At 41.4% G+C, this 20,171-nt stretch overlaps 1 protein-coding gene across 6 annotated transcripts in view; it reads right to left on the reverse strand.

Moving 5' to 3' along the window:
- The window catches only part of AGMO (alkylglycerol monooxygenase), a 515,888-nt gene that overhangs the window by 374,859 nt on the left and 120,858 nt on the right, over positions 1-20,171 (reverse strand). For all 6 annotated transcript variants that reach the window (XR_005593863.1, XR_005593864.1, XM_039523587.1 and 3 more), the window contains exon 5: positions 11,541-11,636. Coding sequence is in view for 4 of the 6 variants with exons in the window: in XM_039523587.1 (XP_039379521.1) it covers positions 11,541-11,636 (96 nt within the window). In the remaining 2 variants the exon portion in view is untranslated. The remainder of the gene's footprint in view (positions 1-11,540; positions 11,637-20,171) is intronic.

A 20,171-nucleotide genomic window follows, 5' to 3' on the forward strand; every position in this document is an offset into this window, starting at 1 on the left:
TTGATCCCCGATCCCTCTGCCGTTGACTCCAGAACTCCACTGTGGCGAGAGGCAGAAGCAGAGTCGACAGGGGAGCGGCAGCGGTCGTCTCGCCACCATCCTCACGGCCAGGTAACTCAACCTAAGATACGCCGACTTCAGCTACACTATTCGCGTAGCTGAAGTTGCATATTTTATGTCGACCCTCCCCTCCCCCCAGTGTAGACCTAGCCTTAGGCCCCACAACTGACAGCAGAGACATCTGTCATTTGAGGGGACTGAGTCTTCATCACTTTGCATCTTGTACAGCCATTTACACGTACGCAAAATGGGTTAAAAGTGCTATTGAATTGCAAGGTGAAGTGAAGAATCGGGGACTTTGGGCCAAATTCTGCTCTCAATTACACTGATGTAGTCCAGAGTCATAATTAACTAGAGTTAATATAGATTTTTCGTGGTGTAACAGTGTGTTCAGATGCAGCCTCCTACAATAGAGACATATTGTACTTTCTTATGGACATTTTATTTTTGTAATCTCTTGTTATGCTATTCTATTTTAAATTATGTTCATATAGCTCCCACCATACCCCCAAGTAGCAACAGGACCTGGTACAACCTTCTCCACCCATTCCCAAAGATTTCTGTTTAGTGATACACACTTTGCCAGTATTGCTCTTTTCAGCCTGCTGGCAAGAGCAATGGTTGCAAGGATTTTCATCTAGTTTGGATGGATTTACTGTATTGAAGCAGTTAGACCAAAATGCTTCTTGAAATGTTGGTTGTTGACATATCCTAGCAATCATTTTTTATCCTGTTTGCATAGGCATCAGTGTCCTGTCTGTGTTGTCTGGACCTACACAGACAACTATATTTTACATAAAATGTTTTTTTTTGTTTTTTAATTCTTTTTTTCCATATTAAAAATATAAGCTGTCGATTTGCTCTGACTGTGTGATGTGGCTGGGGTCTCTAAATATAAAATTGTAAAATGTCAGTGGGATTGGAGTTTAATTCTGTGAGCTTAGCATTTCTTTATGCAATTTGATGCCGGGCCAGCAAGGATTAAAAAATCAGCAAGCTGGGTGACTTGTAAGCAATTCTTAAGGACATATCAAAAGGGTATTGCAGTGGTAAACAGAGCCATTTCTTGCAGATAGTTATCAAAGCCATGTTAAGTAGCCTAGAATCTTTAACCCATTTGCCAGTATTGGTAGAGAATCAAGGAGTAAGTGCTAAATGCATCTATGCTTACCTGCATCCTATTAGAAATCTAAGAATGTGATCTAATTAGTTTGTGGATGCTAAATCCTGTTCCCATCTTATAATGCTTCATTGATTCTATAGACTCGGAGATCAAAAGGGGAAATTATCATTTAGATGGGACTTGTGGCATAATAATATTATTGTCCTCATCTCTCCTCAAAACTTGTACTTCCACATAGTAAACCACCTGTGAACTATCCTGGTAGCTTGAATGGCCCATTGAAAAGAGATCACAAACTGTCCGCTCACTTTCATCAAAGCCCATGTAGTAGAGGGGCCTGTCAGAGCCCAGTCTGCTTCAACTGTAAAAGAGAAGCCTCAGGCTTGAGCCTTTCATCGTAGGTGCGCTTAAATTTTAACAGGGAAGATCTCATAGGACCGAGGTCTTCAGGTAGTTACCCAGGCTATCCTGGAACTCTTATGGAAAACCTCTAACAGACTCTACACCGGAACTGCCTATTGTAATATAACCAATTGAACTGATTCCAGAGAGACTTTACAAGCCAGCAGATATAACATCATTGCTATAACCCTGATCTATGAACACTGAAAGTCATAGATCGATAGATAGATAGAGAGATAGATAGATAGATCTTTTAACCATTTATAACTCTCTTCTTTCTTTTTCCTTTTATTCATAAATCTTAGATTTAGTTATTAAGGATTGGCTGTAAGCGTGTATTTGGGTAAGATCTGAAATATTCATGATCTGGGGAGTAATGTGCTTGATACTTCGGGATTGGAAAAACTTGATTTACGGTGAACAGGGTTTTAATAACTTCTTACTATATTAGACTTGGTTGCCTAGATGGGAGCCAATGGCTGGAATGCCTAAAGGAGACTGTGTTTAGCTTCTTGTTAACCACTGTAATATTACAGAATCTCTTTTGTTACTGGCTTGGTGAATCTAATTATAGAATAAACCACCAGTCTGGGGGATTGTCTGCACTATTTCTTGCAGTCTGTCCTGAGTGTGGCATTCTCAGTGTGGTTCATCCATGCACCAAGGTCACAATAGTAATTAGTTTAATGTGCACTTGTTTGTTAAACTAATTTCCTGATGTTTTAAAAGATTGCGCAACACAATACAATTCCAAAATATTTACAGCAACTACAGCGTGATGTGGCCTGTTTATAAGAGGCCCAGTTAAATCATTTGGATCAATAAGGGTGAGAGAGGTACAACTTTAAACATCAAACTATAATAATGTCAATGTTTTCAGGCTCTAAATGACAGATACCATTAAATTATTCCAGTCTTAGTGACATTCTTTGCCTTTATCTGGTTTCTGTTGGGCATACCAAACAAAACTAGGCACACTATTTGCAGGACTTTCTTGTCCCACATCTTGAATTGTGGGGAAACAGGGACTTTCCCCCATGCTAAAGGAACTAACTTATTGAGACCAGACAAGAAGGAGAGCTCTCTTTACTAACTGTTCACCACATGAGTTCCATATTTCCCATTAGTAGCTAAATTTTATTCTTATACAATCTTAATTACACAAAAATTATCAGATTGATCCTTGGAATTTATCATTCTCTTTACTAATAATAAAATGTGTGGCCTTTTCAGGTGACAGTGGGAAACTGTCAAGTTAACAATGATATCTAAAATGTCCTTACAAATAACACTTTAGATTATTTTATGCAGGGTTGTTGTAACTATGTTGGTCCCAGGATATTAAAAAGACAAGGTGATTGAGGTAGTATCTTTTACTGGACCAACTTCAGCTGTTGAGAGAGAAAAGCTTTCAAACTACACAGATATTACCTCACCCACATTGTTACTTTAGACTATTTTTCACTGTTTATGTCCTATTTATTTTTGCATATTTCTCAACTTACACAATAAAACAGCCTCGTCAATTTCACTTTTGTTTTCAGTCAGTTTCATTCAATACCACTTGAAGGCCATGAACCTGTGAAGGTTTCTGCACGCTTAACTTTACTCACTGTCGGCAGTACCATTAACTTCACTGAGATAAACCACAGTGCATAGAGTTAAGACTTGTCTACACTTGAAAGTTAGTTTGGATTAAGGAAGGGTGTGAATAAAAAGTGCGATAGCTATTCCTGACTAGCTCCATGTGTGAACAAGTCCTAAGGCACATGCATAAGCCTTTGCAAGTTCATGCCCTCAGATTCTTACCTATTAGCATGGAACTTCAGTTTTGGGATTGCAAACATGACTGGGAAATTTTTATTATTATTTCATAGGAAATAGTTTTTTTTAAATTGAAACATTTGTGTTAGCCTAATGTTTTGTCAAAGCAATTTTTGTTTTTATTTATTTTATTTAGCAAATGCATTTCTGAATCAATTTGATCTGACAGTATTCCTTTAAGAAACTGATTACTTAAAACAATCTGTCAGATATGAATTATTAGTTATATACATGTCTGTTCGTGCAATTATTCTGCATATAAAATTTCCATTGACTTCAGTGGGAGTATCACAGACACAGTGGATAAGGAATGTATACATATGAAAAATAAAATTCACAAAGAAATTTTTAAGTGATCGCATTGACTGGGATCTAGGGATCAATAAATGAGTAATTTTTCTAATATCCGATGTTTTGTTACTGTTTTTCCATATGCTATTGCTGACTTCCAAGTCAGATGTTATGATTCTTTTCTGTGTTGACCATTAGATCTGTGTCCCAAATAGGTTTCCTGAGATATCATAACCAGTGTCTGCTTGCCTTAAACATACACCTCTCTCTCTCTCTCACACACACACACAAACACACACAAACTTTCAGCAATTACGTGCTAACTACTGGGTTGTTTGATGTAAGATTGTATTTCCTTTATCTAGCAGTGTGTATTTTACTTATGATCTGGGGGGGGGGGGGTTGTTGACCATATATTGTAATTTATTTTGGATTTAGAACTGTAAGAAAGTACACAGCTACCTCGATATAAGGCCACCCGATATAATAAGAATTTGGAGATAACATGGTAAAGCAGTGCTCTGGGGGGCAGGCTGCGCACTCTGGTGGATCAAAGCAAGTTCAATATAACATGGTTTCACCTATAACGCGGTAAGATTTTTTGGCTCCCAAGGACAGCGTTATATCGAGGTAGAGGTGTATTTCTGAATCTGGCCCTAGTTTCTTTTCATTTCAGACTCAAATGAGAGTTTACCCATGCAAGAACTTCAGGATTTCGCCACAGTTGTGCACCTGAACTCAAACAAGTTATGTACTATTCAGAGCTAGGATAATCAGCATGGGACATGGGGCTCGAGTTACTCAGGAGGCATACAACTTTAGCACATGCAGAACATGCCTACAGGCCCTGCTTTAGCACACCATCTCCTCTCTGCCCAAATAGAGCACATGCAGAAATACTATGGAATAGTCTATTGCACATTTTAAGGGAGCCATAACTATTCCCTCTGGCTGTACTTCTTTTAGTGGATTCATAGGTTCAAACACTGGCTACAATTTGGCCCCTAGAGACTAGAAAAGCACTAGAAGACATACTGTAGAGAAAAATGCTACAGTGCCAGGCAGGTGGCCTAGATCAGTGGTTCTCAAAGCCGGTCCACCGCTTGTTCAGGGAAAGCCCCTGCCAGGCTGGGCCGGTTTGTTTACCTGCCACATCCGCAGGTTCGGCTGATCGCAGCTCCCACTGGCTGCGGTTCGCCACTCCAGCCAATGGGGACTACAGGAAGCGGTGCGGGCTGAGGGATGTGCTGGTCGCCCTTCCTGCAGCCCCCATTGGCCTGGAGCAGCAAACCGCACCCAGTGGGAGCCGCGATTGGCCAAACCTGCGGACGCGGCAGGTAAAAAAACTGGCTCAACCCGGCAGGGGCTTTTCCTGAGCAAGCGGTGGACCGGCTTTGAGAACCACTGGCCTAGATGACCTGAAAAAAAAATCAGTTTTACAGCACAAATTTGCATACTGGAAAATATCAGCAAAATACAAAATATTTCCATTTGGAAATGCGCCATGATGCTTTATGGGAGTTATAATTTAGGTGCTTCATGCTACAATTCTCCTCTACAAGCCCTGGCTGAACTGCATTTTCTGTAAAGCACCATGGTCTCCCCTCTTGGAAAGGAGAGGTCGTGCTTCATGGGAGTCCCTGGCAATGGTGCATTATAGGAGATATAGTCCAGTTGGGTGGTGTGGCCCTTCAGGGACAATGGGGACATGAGGTACCTCAACTACAACTCCCATGAGGCACTGCAACAGCATTTCCAATCAAAACATTTTTTTGACCTAAATATTGCAGTTTGGGGCTGAAAGAGTTCAATTTTCAGGTATTCATTTTCAACAAAAGGGAAAATTTTGTGCAGAAAACAAATACTTTAGCCAAAATAAAATTGTTTAATCAATTTAGTCAATTTTCCTGTGAAAAACAGTTTTGACAGAACATTTTCAACTGATAAATCCAGTTCTAATTTCTATCAGTCTATGATTACATTTTTAATCATATCAGCTCCAAGGCAGGCAGTCATTAATCGATTCACAGATACCATGACCAGAAGGGACTACTTTGATCATCTTCTTTGGCCTCCTGTATAACACAGGCCATAGAACTTCCTCAAAAGAATTCCTACATCACATTTACAAAAACATCCAATCTTGATTTAAAAATGGTCAGTGATGGAGAATCCACCACTACCCTTGGTAAATTGTTCCAATGGTTAATTACTCTCACTGTTATTTCCATTCTGAATATGTCTAGCTTCAACTTCCAGCCATTAGATTGTGTTAGACCTTTCTCTGCTAGACTGATGAACCCATTATTAAATATTTGTTCCCCATGTAGATACTTGCAGACTGTAATCAAGTCACCCCTTAACATTCTCTCTGTTAATTTACAACTGGCAAATACCAGTAGCTGATTGCATCCCTTCCATGGCAGCCGGCACAGGGCAGAGTCAAGTTCCTTGCCATGCATGGGCCTCTCCCCACCCACCTGAAGCTAGTAGAAATGGCCCCATAAGTTTTCATTTCCCCCTCATGCAAACCAATGATGCAAGAAGACAGCACAGAGGATTAAGAGAGGCCTTAGGCAATTTTACTTCCATGCTAGGCTGTGTGGAGCAACTCACAATCTTTCCCCAAATTAGCAAATTAAGCAGAAACTAATGCATGTCAAAGATCAAACAGGCAAAGAATAATGTGTCACCACAATTACTATTAACAGGGATTAGTTCAGTTGCTGCTTTCCAAATACCATTTGACATCCATGGAGTTACAGCTAAACCCACAGAAACTAGCTTCTGCATTCCAGTCAGGTTATAAACAGGACTAATTTATTGGCTCAATTAAAGGCATAATGGAAGGATATAGTTTAATGTGAACCTTCTGAATCACCTGTGAAAATAAACTGAAATAAAGTATTTCTGTCTCTCAGTAGCTGGACAAACATTTTATGGCTATAGAAAAGTTATATTTTAATGCTTTTGGACCAAGGTAGGTAATTTCATTTTACTCTCTTCATTTCAGGAGAGAATGGTTTAATTGGATAGGCATCTCTACCAATTCATTAAGGAATTAATCTTAATCCTACTGAATGAGTTTCTCCATTGACTTAAAAGGAGCTAGATTGGGCCCTCTTTTTTCTTGACTCATTTTACCTATTCTTGTGCAACATTACAAAAATGTATTTTCACTCTTTCATCATTTGTCTTTAACATCTGTTAATGAATACTGGTTTAAACACACTATTATGAGATTTATTAAGAATCCTAGGAATGTGAGTGCCATCTATCTATTTACAAAGGCCTTCTTTAGGGACCTTCTGATAGCATTTCAGATAAGTATGCATATGTGATTTAACCTTGCAATAGAGATAACCCTCTGAAAAGAGATTCTTGTAATGGAATTACACAATTGAATACAAATATATAGTTCACAACTGTCACAGAGCAACAGCTGAATAAAATTACCTCCATTTCTGCCACTGTAACACCCGCACCCTTTCTTTATAAACAGCAAGAATCCTTTATTCATTGTAACAGCCTATTATGATTTTGGTACGAGGGTTTTTTTTTATTGTAACTAGCTGAACAGTTTAGTATAGTCTTCAGATTTATAATGCTTAAAAAACTGTAGGTATTTTAGATAAAAGGCCAAATGTAAGTGCCTACCTACTAGGTTGGAGGAATATGGACAGGAAATCGGAGGGCTGAGCTAGTCCAATTGGGATGCAAAGAGTGGACACTTTTAACCCTCGGGACTTTATATGTTGTTTTCACAGAAATACATGATCTGCGTGATTTAAAATAAAATAGATCCTGTTTGCTCTTCTGGTGGGAAAGCTGGACAGAAACTAGTACTACAGATAAGGAGAAAGTTGAAAGTTATGATGTTGACAGAAACCTCATTTATCAGGTGATGTAATAATGGAAACACTAAGTTCAAGTTTGGGGAAGCGTTGGAGTTTGTACTTCAGCTATAAACATTTGCTCCAGACTGAAACGTGGCATACAAAGTCTCAGTGCAGAAGGATCTCTTCTCTATTTTTTTTTAAATAACTGAATTTGAAAATAGACATTTAATCCTTTGTAAGTTATTAAAAAAACCTCCCATCAGAAGTCAGTTTCCTTCCTCTCTCCTATTAAAACTGAAATGATTTTTGAGTGTTTGTTTGACTAAAGATGAAATTGTTTGTCTTTAGTGCACAACCTGTACTAACATTTAGTGCATAACCTAAACTAATCTTTCAATGTTGTGGAACAAAACAGTATCAACAGATTGGACATATTTTGTTTTTCTTAAGGAGAAACAGCTAATATGCATGAACAAGAATTTTAAAATTAAGATTTCATAGTATTTTTGTCCATGTCACACTTAGGACCTAATCCTGCCTTTGCAGACATTTATGCATAATGTCTCTAAAAGCAAACTTTGGACTTGATAGTAGGGTGACCAGTTGTCCTGATTTTATAGGGACAGTCCCGATTTTTATTTTTTTTCTATTATCCCCCACCCCCTGTCCCGATTTTTCACATTTGCTGTCTGGTCACCCTACTTGATAGGGAAGTGCTCTACACTGGAGAATTGAACTGACTGAACTGTTATAATTTGCACTGGTGGAACAGGATTGGTGTATTAAGAGTACACTAGACCTGTACTTTCATGTGTACAGGTGACTACACACCAGACTCCTTCCAACCACTGCAGAAGAATTGCATGGGGATTACTTACCCCACAGTTTCCAGTACAGCTACTTGCAGCAGGTGCTTTATAGAACCATAGCTGACAACAATATTAGGCCCCGACTTTGTAATGAGAGGCCTGTACTCTCAACAGGCTCTGCATTCAGATGCAAAACCATTCAGATGCAAAACCATGAGATGGGGCTCTGCAAGGACACACCTGTCTGTTCATAGAGTTCTTATTGCAGTATCGGGACCTAAATTCATACTATATAATAAATCTTCTCATATAATTATATTCTATGTAAGATAATTACAATGGGTAAAAAAACAACAATAATTTTTCATGAAGATTCATGAAAATTATGAAAAAATATTTAAAAATTCAAAAATATAAAAATAAATCAGCTCTAATAGTTACTATTTATCACTAGTTAAGTCTATTATAACAGTTGTCACATAATTCAATATAGCAGGTAAAATACAAATAGTTTAAAAAATTATTGGCTACAATTTCCTTCCTAATTGCTTATAATTGGCTGCCAGCTCCATTGGTATAATGCAGTATTGCTTCCAGTTGTGTCTGCTCTGGTTGAAGATATGTGCATGTAGCCCCAAGTACTCCGCCTTTGTAAGCCACTGGTGGGTGTGTGTTTCAGACCTCCCCACTCCATGCCTGATCCTCAGAGGATACAAATCTGCTCTCACCTGGAGAGCCATGGACTTTTAGTTCAAGCCATAGAAGCTCATGTTTTCAGCTCTGGAGATCCCTGGTTCAACCCACAGTTTGTCAGACACAAAGGTGGCTGTCACACCTTCATATTGTCTCTGCAGAGGCTTCCTAGGTCAATCCTCTTCCTCCAATCAAATGTTGTCCTGCCACCCAGGAGCATATTACACATGTGGGTGTCAGTGCTTGAGAAAGAGAGCAAATTTTTCTCTATTTTAGGGGATGGTTTGTTAAATGTTTTTCCTGTGAAGTTTCTTGTTTTTCAAAATACAAAAAATACTTTTCTCTTTCTGTTTCTTCACGAGGATCCAGAGACAGGCACGGCATTATAATATAGCAACGGGAGAACCAACTGAAATGTTTCAGCTGCAGTCTTTGTCCTCTAAACTAGCACTGCAATGGTGCAGACTGACACAGCAGTGGCTGACATCGTGTTTAGCTTTGCTCAGTGCAGTACCAACAATGGCTGAACCTCTGCAAGTTTGGTAGTAATTCTGTGGGTGTAACTGGCATCATAAGTGTTTTGCAAGACCAAAGTTCTCTAGCACAGACAAGCATAGACATATAGAGCTCCCTCAGCTCTGGCCAATGTCAGGGAGAATTCAGAGCACTCCAAGCCTCACAGAAATAGCACCTTGCAGGACCATGCCCATAGTGTGTGTTCACAGCAATTACAGCAACATCTTAACAATATCCAGGGGCGGCTCCAGGCCCCAGCATGCCAAGCGCGTGCTTGGGACGGCAAGCCGTGAGGGGGCGCTCTGCCAGTCACCGGGAGGGCAGCAGGCAGGCTGCCTTCGGTGGCTTGCCTGCGGAGGGTCCGCTGGTCCCGCGGCTTCGATGGAGCCGCGGGACCAGCGGACCCTCCGCAGGCACACCTGCGGGAGGTCCACCAAAGCCACGGGACCGGCGACCAGCAGAGCGCCCCCCGCAGCATGCCGCCATGCTTGGGGTGGCGAAATATCTAGAGCCGCCCCTGACAATATCGTCATAGTTATAAATGAAGGAGACAATAGTCTATTGGTTACTGCATTTTTTCCCCTCCCTTTTTCTGTCTTGTCTGTTAAGGTCTTCAGGCCAGGGACTGTGTTTGTCTATTGCCTAGCACAACAGGGCTGTGAACAAAGCTGAAACGAAATGTAACACAAGTTATTAATTATTATTAATTATTGTTGTTATTAATAGTATCAATAATATATACATTAAACAGATCCAAGTATTTAAACAAAGAACTGTGACTATTCCAAAGGACTAACTAATTTTCTAGTGTCTCAATAATCTACTAATAAGGGGTCTAATTATTAAATAAGAGTGAAATTCACTCCTGTGCGGCGCGCCAACACAAAGCCAATGCACCATATAAATCCCTCTTAAATCTTATTAAGGGTTTAAGGGCTTAGTGGGATTTAAGTGATGCACAGACCTCTCAATTTCATTTTAAGAGCTTAAGAAACAAAATGCACCACAAGTACTGAGCCATGTGACTAATACCGGTCTATGGAATGCTGGCACTTCACAGAATGCTTCTGCCACACAGAAATGATGGCAGCCATCAGCAGGGAAATAGTATATCATATTTTTCCACTGACAATGTAACAGCAACAACTTACCAGTGATCCATCTCATGCACTTCAAGTAAACATAGTCTAATGTTAATCCTACACATGATCGTGAAACATTGCCGAAGCTGAGTGACAACGGCACAACAAAAGCCAGCATAACCAAAGAAGTGAAGTTAGTGATGGCAGAGACAATCAACAGCTCAACAAGGCAGCGTGCTACACATATGTGACACAGGATAGTCATAGACATCTAGGGTGTAGTGTGATAGAGAAGGCTTAAAGCCAAGACCTTTTCAACTACCTGAGAAGTGTGCGAATCTACTTACTAATTACAGTGGATTATTCCTTTTTTAAGTATGTAAAACATAGCTATAGTTCACATGAACATGTGCATGTGTTTATACATGCAAGTACATTGACACAAATATGGTGATCAGACAATCGCAGAATGTGTTTTTATTTGAGAATTTAGATGCGATCTGAGAAAGGCAGTATCTGACTTCAAGTCAAAACTAAATATTTAAGCAGTATTGTTTTTCTAACTGTTTTTACTGAAATATGTATCTTAGAAATGAAATCAGTTTCAATATCAGCCAGATATATTTAATAAGTTGTGAGATAGGAAAATATAGTATTAAAATAGTAAAAAGTTTTGATTCTTTACAGTTAATTTTTTTTAAATCTAATTGGGACCAACTGGCCTCATTGCTTCTTATAAACTTTGCAATATATATTCTGAAAAAGAAATAAAAATGAACAGATGTTTCTCCTTAAAGAAGTCAGACAAAGATTTTTCTTACATAATAAATCAGCTGCTAGTGGATTTCCAGGACACTGCTCCAGGCAAACTGTTTAGGTATGACTTAAAAACCTGATTTACCTCTGTATGTATCCAAAACTGGTAAAGGAGATTAAACTGGAGATGAACAGCATATACTGATGGAGGAATAAAAAGAGCCATAGGCAAGTAGAAAACCTGAAATATGAGAGAGAAAATATACATATGTTTATGATTCAAAATTTTTCATATACTATGAATACTTTCAATTATATATCATCTGAGATCTCAAAGGACTTTACAAACATTAATTGAACCTTACAACACCTCTGTGTGATATACATAATAGAAAAATAATAGATAGCAATTATTATTATTATATTACTATTAACAGTAGTAAAGTGAGACACAAAAACTTTACATAAATGACTTGTCAAAAGTCATACAACGAGAAAGTGGCAGTAAGAGAATCCAGGAATTCTGATTTCTAAATTCTTATTCTGATCACTAGACAGTACTCCTATAAGCACTTATTTGACATTAAGTACTATATATTCCTGACTCTAACGATTATAAAGATGTGTTATAACTAAAACAGCTGTCATGCTTTTAGTATTTGCTGATTTTAAATATCCCACTCTCTTTGTCATACTGCCATGAACTTAACTTTCCTACCTAGGAAATATACTACTGTCATACATGGAGAATAATCTCATGTTAGTTTTCACAATTAGGTGTTCAAATGGCTCTTTAAATAATGTCATCAAATGACAACTCTGGGACCCTCACACCCAAAAAATGTTCATAGTCTTCCTTCCTTGCAAATAGGGTTTACCTCGCTGTTTTTTTCACTTGACATAGGATGAAACAGCCACATGGAGTAATCAATCCTCCCTAGGGAGAGAAGTTTTTCTAGACAAAATAAAATCCAGGAGATGTATCTCAGAAAAAATGGGGGAATGGATAAGTGCATAGGTGAGAGACTTTTGGTGGCAAGACAGAAAGGCTCCCTAAGCATAGATTCCAAAGTCAAAAGGGACCATTGTGATCATCTAGTTTAACATCCTGAATAACACCACAGAACTTCCCTGAAATAATTCCTAGAGCATATCTGTGACGTAAGAACCTCTTAATGCTAACTTAATGCTAACTGGCAGGGGGGGCAGAGGAGTTACATGACATGAGATCTCATATGAAAGCCAGTGTCACACTCATCATAAAAATCATTGTGAAATGCATGTACGCATGTTGTGTAAGGAATTATGCGTATATTCTGAAAATATGTTCTTAAAGTCTCTGTCAAGGTATTAGTCACCAGGAAAGGTGAAAAACAGGTTTTCTGTCAGAAAAGAGTATTTAGCCATTTAACTGCTTACATGTTAATTGAGTACTGTCTCATTCACAGTGGGTCTCCTATCACTAGTCTGAAATTAATGCAAATAAAGGGTTTGAAGACTTCAGAAAGAAACTAACAGAAAGAGAAAAGTAGAGGGAGGGAGTGGTGGAGAACCCTATGGTGTACATCATAGGCTTAACCCACCCACCAATATCGTCAATCTATCCAGCCACACACTCAGCCCAGAAGAACAGTCTGTCCTATCTCGGGGACTCTCTTTCTGCCCTGCCACCCCCACCAACATGATACAGTTCTGCGGCGATCTGGAAGCCTACTTTCGCCGTCTCCAACTCAAAGAATACTTCCAGGACAACACTGAACAGCGCACTGATACACAGTTACCCTCCCACCAACAGCACAAGAAGAAGAACTCCACATGGACTCCTCCTGAGGGTCGAAATGACAGTCTGGACCTATACATTGAATGCTTCCGCCGACGTGCACAGGCAGAAATTGTGGAAAAACAACATCGCTTGCCTCACAACCTAAGTCGTGCAGAACGCAATGCCATCCACAGCCTCAGAAACCATCCTGACATTATAATCAAAGAGGCTGATAAAGGAGGTGCTGTCATCATGAACAGGTCTGACTACCAAAAGGAGGCCGCCAGACAACTCTCCGATACCAAATTTTACAGGCTACTTCCCTCAGATCCCACTGAGGAATACACTAAGAAACTGCACCATCTACTCAGGACACTCCCCACACTAACACCGGAACAAATCAACATACCCTTAGAACCCCGACCAGGGTTATTCTATCTACTACCCAAGATCCACAAACCCGGAAATCCTGGACGCCCCATCATCTCTGGCATTGGAACTCTCACTGAAGGACTGTCTGGATATGTGGACTCTCTACTCAGACCCTATGTTACCAGCACTCCCAGCTATCTCCGTGACACCACTGATTTCCTGAGGAAACTACAATGCATTGGTGACCTAACAGAAAACACCATCCTAGCCACCATGGATGTAGAGGCTCTCTACACAAACATCCCACACACTGATGGAATACAAGCTGTCAGGAACAGTATCCCTGATGATGCCACAGCACAACTGGTTGCTGAGCTCTGTGCCTTTATCCTCACACACAACTATTTCAAATTTAATGACAATATATATCTCCAGATCAGTGGGCACCCGCATGGCCCCACAATATGCCAATATTTTTATGGCCGACCTGGAACAAGGCTTCCTCAGCTCCCGTCCACTCACGCCCCTTCTCTACCTACGCTACATTGATGACATCTTCATCATCTGGACTCATGGGAAGGAGACTCTGGAAAAATTCCACCATGATTTCAACAGCTTCCACCCCTCCATCAACCTCAGCCTGGACCTATCTACACGGGAGGTCCACTTCCTAGACACCACGGTGCAAATAAGTGGTGGTCACATTAACACCACCCTATACCGAAAACCTACCGACCGCTATGCCTACCTTCATGCCTCCAGCTTCCATCCCGGGCACACCACAAGATCCATTGTCTACAGCCAAGCACTGAGGTACAACCGTATCTGCTCTAACCCCGCAGACAGAGACCAACACCTACAAAATCTCCACCAAGCATTCTCAAGACTACAGTACCCACACGAGGAAATAAGGAAACAGATCAACAGAGCCAGATGTGTACCCAGAAGCCTCCTACTGCAAGACAAACCCAAGAAAGAAACCAACAGGACTCCACTGGCCATCACATACAGTCCCCAGCTCAAACCCTTCCAACGCATCATCAGGGATCTACAACCCATCCTGGACAATGATCCCACACTTTCACAGGCCTTGGGTGGCAGGCCAGTCCTCGCCCACAGACAACCTGCCAACCTGAAGCATATTCTCACCAGCAACTGCACACCACACCATAGTAACTCTAGCTCAGGAACCAACCCATGCAACAAACCTCGATGCCAACTCTGCCCACATATCTACACCAGCAACACCATCACAGGACCTAACCAGATCAGCCACACCATCACCGGTTCATTGACCTGCACATCCACCAATGTAATATATGCCATCATATGCCAGCAATGCCCCTCTGCTATGTACATCGGCCAAACTGGACAGTCTCTAAGGAAAAGGATAAATGGACACAAATCAGACATTAGGAATGGCAATATACAAAAACCTGTAGGAGAACACTTCAACCTCCCTGGCCACACAATAGCAGATTTTAAGGTGGCCATCCTACAGCAAAAAAACTTTAGGACCAGACTTCAAAGAGAAACTGCTGAGCTCCAGTTCATCTGCAAATTTAACACCATCAGCTCAGGACTAAACAAAGACTGTGAATGGCTTGCCAATTACAGAACCAGTTTCTCCTCCCTTGGTTTTCACCCCTCAGCTGCTGGAACAGGGCCTCATCCTCCCTGATTGATCTAACCTCGTTATCTCTAGCTTGCTTCTTGCTTGCTTATATATACACCTGCCCCTGGAAATTTCCACTGCTTGCATCCGAAGAAGTGGGTATTCACTCACGAAAGCTCATGCTGCAAAACGTCTGTTAGTCTATAAGGTGCCACAGGATTCTTTGCTGCTTCTACAGAACCAGACTAACATGGCTACCCCTCTGATACATCACAGGCTTGTTAGAGTATATTTTGGGGGACAGAGGAGTCAACCTAGCACCTTCCACTGAGGAAGTAAAAGGACAGTGAATTTGCTTCATGAAAAAGGGTCTCAACCAGGCTTGGTTGAAAATGCTAGAGAACTCTCTTTCACTGATTTCTCTGAACTGTTTACTTCATGCACTTTTAAGAACCCATTTCCTTAAAAATAAATAAAAAGGGGCTAGAGGTGGCATTTTTACAGAGGAGTTGGATTCTTTGGGACATATTCTGTAATATTTCACATGTCATGCAAGAGGTTACACATGGTATAATTCAGTACAGAATTATGGCCTTTTATATATGCAACTTCTCGAAAGACACCTTATGCAAAGGTCACGAGAGGAGCAGCATGCAGGCAAGGTTTAGGTGAGCCCAGTGCCATGACACTGGTACAATCAACTGTATCATTCTAATGATGTTTCATTATCTCCTTTTGCCTGAAGGTAGCCTGGGTAATTTAGTGTATTTATAGATGATGTGGAGAGAAATTAAGGATCATCTTCATATTTATGAGTCTACTCTGAACTCCCTCTATGATGAGTATATGGATTTGCGTTGCAAGTAGTGAGCTAGGAAAAATCTTTATATAACTCTATGGGTATATTTAAGATTGACAACACAGCATGTTTCTTATGCTTCTTTGACATTTCAGCTATATCCAGTAAAAAATCTTTTTGTAAGGGTCACCTGCAGAAATGTCTGATGTGGGGACGGGTGAAAACTCCTCCCATACAGAAGAAACAGAGGATTTTGTTCCTAAAATCTGTCCTTCTTCCATGTCTTCTTCTCAGGGCAAGCCTCAAGACCATCCTCTCAGCCTAAGAAGAGATCTGCTTCTTTACTTCGAACCCACTGGACTAACACAAATGTTTTCTACACACATTACAAAGTTATAGGCATTTGATTCAAAGTTCAAGAATATGTTTCACACCACTGCTTGCACTTAAAGTATGTCTTTCTCCTCTCTTTCCCTTCATATCTTTTCAATCAGCCTGCACACAACCCACACAACACTCTCAACTCAGATTAATTTACAGATTTATCTTATAATGTTTAACTTAAAACACATACAGAGCTGGCAGCAGAACAGTCCCACAATCTCACATTAACCACCACAACATTCTCACATGCCTCTTCATATGCCTCAACAAAATGAGATGTCAAACTGCCTTCAACTGCATATGCTCAGAGACATCAGATATCACTCAGAGATTGACAATAACTCTTCACTAGATTATGTTAAAAGGCAAACGCACACACGATTCTTCGTCATGCAGGCAGTTGAGAAAATGGTAGTTCTTTAAGAATTAGCATGGGGTTCCTGGAGCATGGGTATTTACAAAACTTGTGCTCAAGTGATGGCTATGCTTCAGAAAGAGAAAATTTTCACCCTTGCTTTTACACAATCTAGACAATTTCACCTACAAGACAAACATTAAATTTCTATTTGCCTTTCTCAAATGTGAAAGAGCAATGCACACCATGATGTTAACTAGTTCTATTCTAGTCTTTATAGCTTTTTATATTACGTGTATCACCATCGTATCTGACTACCTGCCAGTAGAGCATTAAGCAACTTGACAATGCATTTGTCACTTATTATTTGTTTTCTCATCCTCTCCCCAGAGGGAGAAGCCTGCACAGTAGCTTGTTTTTGTAGGTGTAGGGGTTTGTTTTGTTTTTTAATATAAATATACCTGTTGCTATGTGTTTATGTAAAAGAAGGCAAGCTAGTATCATTATATCTTAGTTTGGTTTCCCATGGCTCCAGGCTAATATACCTTGTAATTTGGTTTGAAAGCTGGTACTAGCATCAACCTTGGGACTGTCTACAGCAGTAGTGGGCAACCTGCAGCCCACAGGCCACACAGGGCAAGCCGCTGGCGGGTTGCCAGACCATTTGTTTACAGGCCTGTGCAGCTTCCCACAGCTCCCATTGGCCAGGAATGGTGAACCGTGGCCACTGAGAGCTGCAGACGGCCGTGCAAATGTAACCAAATGGTCTGGTGGCCCGGCAGTGGCTTGCCCTGATGTGCCACTTGTTGCCCGCCACTAGTCTACAGAGTGCTTGCAAGCATTACTGTCCTCTTACAAACCCCCTAACCTCCCTGAGTTATCATCATTATGGCTTTCCACAGGAACTGTTTGGATATAACATGCTTATTCAGCCAGAACAAAGTGTTCACAGCTGTCCTTTTCTTCTCTCCCCTATCCAGGTGTTCTTTTTAGAAAACAGCATACCCACGGGTGAACAAGCATATAGAAACTTAAATCTTTAACATGGCAGTATTTGCATGGAAGAGGGACTCCTCACAAAAAAAGTCACTTGGTACCAATGTCCATCTAAATCTTGTGCCCCCTTACAAGGCTGTGAGGGGTACTTTATGAATCAACATCTTGACAATTAAAGAACGAGAATGGGTGCCTATAATAAACAAAACTATGAAGTGGTGCCAATACAAGAGTGTCCAGAAGACCTGATCAAGTTGTGGAAATGCATTCCATTGATTTATCTGAATTTAATATGTTTGGAAGATTTATTATTAACAAAAGGCCAGATTTGGTCTCAATTACATCAGTGTAAATCCAGACTAACTTCATTGAAGTTAAGGGCCAGAAGTACTTAACTCACAGGTCAGTTGCTGACTCAACAAAGAGCTATGGATTTGTTCTACATCTAACTGTAGATGTAGAACATTTTACATTGCTTTTCCTCTGTATATTATGGGAATCTGTATTTACGTCTATGAATGTATTCAGTATACTTGACATTTTTGTTTGTTTTAATACTCTGTGTGTGTGTATACATGTTTTCCCAACCTGTGAAATCTGGTTCGCAATGCAGTGGTTTTCCTTATGTGTATATAAAAATGCTGCAATACAATATAATTTTTCCAAATTTCCACTCTATAAAAATTTGGACTTTTCACTCCAGTTCAGAAGGAAAAGAAATTTCAAAATGTCAGAATTTCCTAGACAGAATTCTGACTGGCTCTAGAAATAAAAAACATTCACCGATATATAGATATTGTATCTAAATGTCATGCGATTTTTCCTTAAAAAAAAGACGGTTACTCACCATTGTAACTGTTGTTCTTCGAGATGTGTTGCTCATATCCATTCCATGTAGGTGTGTGCGCGCCGCGTGCACGTTCACCGGAAGACTTTTACCCTAGCAACTCAGTGGGTCAGCTGGGCGCCCCCTGGAGTGGCGCCACCATGGCGCCGGATATATACACCAGCCGACCCACCCACTCCTCAGTTCCTTCTTGCCGGCTACTCCAACAGTGGGGAAGGAGGGTGGGTTTGGAATGGATATGAGCAACACATCTCGAAGAACAACAGTTACAACGGTGAGTAACCGTCTTTTCTTCTTCGAGTGATTGCTCATATCCATTCCATGTAGGTGATTCCCAAGCGTTACGTAGGCGGTGGGGTCGGAGTGAGATGTTACAGAATGCAAACTGCTGAGCCAAAGGCTGCATCATCTCTGGACAGGAGACCAAAGAGCAAAGGCCTGGATCGAGGACCAGGTAGCAGTACGACATAGCCCGGGAAGGGTATGTGAGTCGGAAAGGCAGCAGAAGAAGCGTGAGCCCTGGTGAAACGAGCAGTAAGGTGGCTCGACGGAACATGGGCCAAGTCACAGGAGGTGCAAATGCATGATGTCACCCAAGATGGGAAGCCCTGGGAGGAGACAGGTAGGCCCTTCATTCGGTCTGCCAATACAACGAAGAGTTGGGGGCGTACAAAAAAGCTTGTCCGCTCGACATAAAAAGCGAGCGCCCTACGGACGTCTAGGGAGGGCAGATGTGCTCCCGTCGCGATGAATGGGCTTCGGAAAGAAGACCGGAAGGAAGATAACCTGGATGATATGAAAGGTCAACAGCACCTTAGGGAGGAAGGCCGGACGTGGTCACAACCGCCCCTTGTCCTTATGCAACATAGTGCACCGTGGGTCCACTGTGAGAGCCTCAAGCTCGGAGACTTGCCTAGCTGATGCAAAGGCTACAAGGAAAAACTGTCCCTCAGGACAGGTATCTCAGCGAGCATGTTGTCAGTGACTTGAATGGAGCAGGCATAAGTCTGCTTATAACCAGGTTGGAGACCCATGAGTTGGTGGGGCGGTGAACTCGGGGGCATAAATGCCCCAAGCCCTTGAGGAACGTAGAAACCACAGCGTGCGAGAACATAAAGCGGCCACTCTCCCTTGGAAGGAAGGTAGAGACGGCTGCCAAGTGCACCCTTAATGATGAACTGCACCAGGTGCTGCTGTTGGAAGATCACAGGCAATCCCAGAGGAAATAGATCGGAGCCTCTGTGGGGGAAACGTGTTTCGTAGCAGCAAGAGGAAGACTGCCAGTTGGGCAGATACGTTAACCGAGTGGAAGGCTTCCTACCACCCCGGGGAAGCCTGTAGGACCGAGGCCGAACAATGTAACTCGGATCGGTTTAGGCCCGCAGCAGGCATGCGGAGATGTGCAGGGATTGCAGGTCTAGGTGGTAAAGTTTGCCGTGATCCAGCATCATGAGGTCTGGGCAAAGAGGCAGGGGAATCGGATGGCTACCAACAGGTCTAGCAACTTGGTGTACCAGTGCTGCCGGGACCATGCTGGAGCGATCATGATCTGATGCGCTCTGTCCCTGCGGAGTGCTAGCAGGACCTTGTGAACCAGCGGGAGCGGTGGGAAAGCGGACGGCAGACGGCTCGTCTACAGCATCAGA

Source organism: Mauremys reevesii, linkage group 2 (assembly GCF_016161935.1).
Source record: "Mauremys reevesii isolate NIE-2019 linkage group 2, ASM1616193v1, whole genome shotgun sequence".
Taxonomy (NCBI): Eukaryota; Metazoa; Chordata; order Testudines; family Geoemydidae; genus Mauremys; species Mauremys reevesii.